At 47.3% G+C, this 5,000-nt stretch overlaps 1 protein-coding gene across 1 annotated transcript in view; it reads right to left on the bottom strand.

Annotated features, from left to right (window-relative positions):
* Window positions 1–688: 688 nt before the first annotated feature.
* Window positions 689–5,000, bottom strand: part of LOC119580583 (insulin-like peptide receptor) — a 72,893-nt gene continuing 68,581 nt past the window's right edge. Inside the window, exons 9-12 of the mRNA XM_037928694.1 lie at window positions 2,826–2,999; window positions 1,944–2,211; window positions 1,202–1,560; window positions 689–801 (exon numbers count right to left, since the gene is read on the bottom strand). Coding sequence (XP_037784622.1) covers window positions 689–801; window positions 1,202–1,560; window positions 1,944–2,211; window positions 2,826–2,999 — 914 coding nt within the window. The remainder of the gene's footprint in view (window positions 802–1,201; window positions 1,561–1,943; window positions 2,212–2,825; window positions 3,000–5,000) is intronic.

Raw genomic sequence — 5,000 nt, 5'->3', positions numbered from 1 at the left:
TTTACTACATTGCTTGCTCATTAATAAACTTTATGGAGACGCTAAGTAGACATTAAAAATCCTCTAATTCGGGTTCTGCAAAATATTCGCATTTAAACGCCTTTTCTTATCTCTTCCTCTCACTGTGACCTGAAACGTTTGCGAACTTCTTTTTAATGTTGAGGAATTCCACGAGAGTTCTCCTTTGTGTATAAAATTTCTGTCGGTAAATGCAGTGATATTTTAATCCCTCGAAATTATATCATAATAGGAACTGACACACAGAGACATATATGTATACGGTATGGGGACACGTATGTGTATAACCACACACGATTTCTCTCTCTTTTACTTTGTCAATTTTGTGTGTATTTTGGGTCATGGTAACAAGTCTACAGAAGAACAGGCAGAATAAAAAGCAAATCGAAAATAACGCGGTCCGTCGCCGAGCAGTCGAGGCAGCCACGAGGACCTGAGAGGTCAAGCAACTGGCCCCGAGCGCCTCCTCCTGATGAATGGTTGCAGGTCGTCAACCCAGAGGCACTTGTTCCTTTGGCGGACGCGGCTGATACAGGGTTGCGGCTGCCCGGCTGCATCTTTCGGTCGCCAAATCGGCGTTGTAACAAGCGGCTTGTGTTCCGAGTGTCTTGCGTGAGATCAAGGATAAGTTTGACGGAATTACGCGAGGGAATCTCATGTAACATCACGTCTAACGTTTGACATAAAAATGTTCATACACGGATAATGTTCCAAATGACTTCGCGATGATTGCAGAGCGCGGAGGTGTTGCAGCGTGAACTTTCGTTTGACTGTGGTTAGACTCTGGCGTCCAATGGAATTACGGAAATTGCCATGTTCGCCCCGAGTCTTCTGGAGGACAAGAAGCTAAAGTATGGCCTCTCATTGCGGAGAAAATGATACTCATCACCGGATACGAAATAACATGTTATCAACCACAAGACAGCTTGCACGGTGAAGAAGACAGGAATGCTTTCCTTCTCGGCACGATGTCTGTTCAAACATATATATCTCGTCGCATGTGTGGAAGGTCGTAGGCGAATGAAAAACAAAATGTATCGGATTTAAAGATGAAAGAAAAATAAGCAGGTTGAAGCATTTTTTCCGACTGATAGTTCTAAAATGTATCAGATTTTAAGAAGAAAAAGAGAGAGAAAAAAGAAACACTGCCTTTTCTTCCTGACTCTCCGCCTCCCACACTCACCCTCCATGACGGTGTACTTCGTGAGGTTCTCCTCGTGAATCTGGTACTTGGGCCTGATGCCCAGATGCGACGGGAACTCCTTGACGGAGTGGCCCTCGTGGACCGGGAATTCCCCGCCTGCAGGGCCCGGATGGAGGACCGAGGAGGGCGGCCGTCCTGAGCGAGAGGGCGGCCCCGAGGGCGCCGAGGCCGCACTCTCCCAGGCGCCGAAGGCATCGTCCGCGGGCTCGGCGCTCCGGGGGGCCCTCGGCGGCGCGTCCCGCTCGCCCCGCTGCTCCTGCTGGTACAGCCACAGCGCCGAGCCGAAGGCGTCGTCGTCGTCGTCGTCCGCTGCGCGGGTCCTCCTTGACCTGTTGACCCTGGGCGAGGTCACGAGATACGAAAAGAGGTCACCTACTTGACGAGGCTGTTTTAGCCTGAAAACATCCTGTTGAAAAAACAGGAATTGGTTTTTATCATTATGATATGCAATACGAACGAATGCATACATTTTGCATTGATTTATTTTCTTTTTTGCAGACTCGGTATGGAATCTTTCTTTCGTAATAGTGATGATGGTGACTGATAATGATGATAATGGCGACAAATATTCAAACACCGAAAACATGCAGCTGGAATACTACGAAGATTAAACATGAACATAGTAAGCTAATGAGCTTAGTTTTCTATTTCTTGCGTTATGTTAAAGTAATTTTCTTCTGATAGCAAACAACATTATAAAAAAAGCGAGCTCCAGCCTTACTTCTTGACGTAGACGTTATCCATGATGAAATCCTCGAAGGCGATCTGCCCCATCACCTCCTGGTCCTCGCTGCCGCCCACGCCCGCGTCCCGACAGGCGCAGCAGGAGGGCGTGGGCGGCGCCTGGCACGACTCCTCGCCCCCCTCGGACCCGCCCTTGGCCCCCTCGTCGCGCACGTCCTCCTTCGTCGCCGGCGTCTTCCTCCTGACGAGGCTGACCTTCTCGGCCTCCGCCAGCGCCAGCATCTTGCCGTCGATGTACTCGCGGGCTGAGGGCGGCGGCGGGGAGGCGGGGGGGGGGGGCAATGAGATTAGTTTTAAATGAAACTCGCGATGATACTAATGATTATTTGATAATCTTAAAAAGAGATAACGATAGTGATAAAGATTGTGGTGATCGATAAGGATAATAGCAATAACTAGGATGATGATGCTGATCAAGAAGATAACAGTGATAATAGTAATAAGCGTTGATGATAATAGCAACAACGGTAGCAATGATAATTACAAAAACAATACACTCACTCTCCGGCCTGTAGAAGTGGAAGTCAATGAACAGAGAGAGAGAGACAGAGAGAGAGAGAGAGAGAGAGAGAGAGAGAGAGAGAGAGAGAGAGAGAGAGAGAGAGAGAGAGAGAGAGAGAGAGAGAGAGAGAGAGAGAGAGGGGGAAGGAAACACCTACTCTCCGGCCTGCAGAAGAGGTGTAGGGAATCCTGGAAGGAAAAGGAAAAAAAAGAAAGAAGACTCACTCTCCGGCCTGCAGAAGTGGAGGTCAAGGAACAGAGAGAGAGAGAGAGAGAGAGAGAGAGAGAGAGAGAGAGAGAGAGAGAGAGAGAGAGAGAGAGAGAGAGAGAGAGAGAGAGAGAGGAAGGAATCACTCACTCTCCGGCCTGCAGAAGCGGAGGTTCGGGGGGATCCGAGGCGTGTCCGGCAGGAGCTGCAGCGAGACGAGGTAGTGGGCGACCCTCCCGTTGGGCCTCCGGGGCGGGTGCCACTCCAGGGCGACCGTCGAGCTGCTCCTCGAGACCCACTCGAGGCCCACGGGCTCGGTCGGGTCTGCGGAGGGAGGGGGGAGGGGGTGAGAGGAAGCTAATGGCGGTGGGGCGAGGGGGGTTGGGGGTCGATATTATTATAAAAACAAGAAGTAAAACAAAAATTAACTCTTTTATTTATGATAACGAAGAGTTCCTTACCATTAACCGTCGTCAGAATACTCTTGGGAAAAATTCAATTTCACTTTTGGGTTCAATAGGCTAAATGGAAGTGGAGCTACCTGGTTATATGTTCATATATATATATATTATATATATATATATATATATATATATATATATATATATATATAGATAGATAGATAGATAGATAGATAGATAGAGATACATTAATATGCATATACATATCTATCTATCTATCTATCTACCTATCTGTCTATCTATGTATATATATGTGTGTATGTGTGTGTGTGTGCGTGTGCACCCCACACACACACACACACACGCACACACACACACACACACACACAGCGGCAACTAGGGAACCTTCAAGGCCCCCGCGCTTGTCTGAGATCTTCTGTAGCACCGCCTTCGCTCCGCTGAACCTGCGCGTCAATTTGATTTTTGAAATCAAGCAACACGGAGTAGCGGCTGTTTCGTGTGGGAGGACTGGCCTGCACGCTCGCGCTCGCATCTCATTTCCGCGCTCGCTCGTTCTCTCTCACCTCCTCCTTTTTATCTCTATCTCTGCTTTCATATTTTTTCCCCTTTTTCCTTCCTCTTTCTCATTCCATTCAATCTCTTTCTCTTTCTCCCTCTCCCTCTCTCCCATTTTCCCCTTCCCCTCTTTTTATTTATCTATCTATCCTCCGTCTGTTTATCTCCCTCTATCTCTTTTTTCTCCCTCTCCATCCCTTTATGTCGTTTCCACCCTTTCTCCCTCTTCCTCTCTTTCTTCCCCTCTCCCTTGCTCCCCTCGCTCCTTCCTCTCTCGCCCTCTCTCCTTCCCATCCGTCTCTCTCGCCCTCACCTCCCCATTCGCTCTTCTAACTTAAACCCTTAATACTATTGCATTTCTCCAAATACAATAAAGCGTCAGGGGATTAGCAGCATCGCATGGATTCCAAATGTCTCGGTTTGTAGTCCGATTCTGGAAATGCTTGAGGTCAGACATACAGTTGTGGCAGATATCTTAGTAACTAATCTTATGAAACACTCAGTAAATAAGTTCCATTAGTGTACACGGAATTAAATGTATATTTTTGATGCCTGATTCATATCTTCAAGACATCCTGTTCACTTTTTCTACTTATTGTATGGGTTTCATTTGAAGAGCAGATGCCGTCGTAAAATTGCGCTGATTGTATTGTGATATGGCATTATTAATGTGAATATTCTTCATGCTTTTTTCTGACACGTGCCTTCATATATAAGTTTTAAAAATATCAGTAAGGTTTAGCTATATTTCTAAGTGTTCACTTCCATCATGGTGAATGTAAGTGATTGATAGTATTTGTAATAAAACGGAGAAATAATAATAACTACCATAATACTTTCGTTCTGTATTGTTGGATTTTAGAAATCAAATGTTTGAGAAATGTAATAAAAACTTCAATGTTCTTACGAGGAACAGTTCTCGCGCACGCAATAATCACCCACAGTAACGTCCTATATCACTCGTCACATTTCCTGATTGCAAGAATCTGTCTCTACATAAACAGTGTTTGGGTTGACCCTCCTGTCCACCGCTAATCCTGCAGTTAATCCTTCCAAATGCGCTACGGCAGGTATCAGCAGAGCGTCTGATCCAAGGCGGCGCTGTCCCAACCGAAACGCCTAGCTGGCACAGGCGAGAGGACTCCCGGAGAGCAAAGGCGGGAAGACGGGATCGCCACCAAGTCCCGCGTCGAAGGAGGCCAGCCAACACCCGGGCCTTTCAGAGGGCGGCTGGGGATCCCGGACCCTTTGGCACTTGAGGTTCCTCGCTCCCCGAAGGCTTCCTCGGCTGCCAGAAGTTCACTTGCGGAGGTGATGGCAGGTATTTAACTTTACGCTATAGATAACT

Source organism: Penaeus monodon, chromosome 14 (genome assembly GCF_015228065.2).
Source record: "Penaeus monodon isolate SGIC_2016 chromosome 14, NSTDA_Pmon_1, whole genome shotgun sequence".
Lineage (NCBI taxonomy): Eukaryota > Metazoa > Arthropoda > Malacostraca > Decapoda > Penaeidae > Penaeus > Penaeus monodon.
The sequence above is the reverse complement of the archived record's forward strand: the minus strand, read 5'-3'. Positions and strand labels throughout refer to the sequence as shown.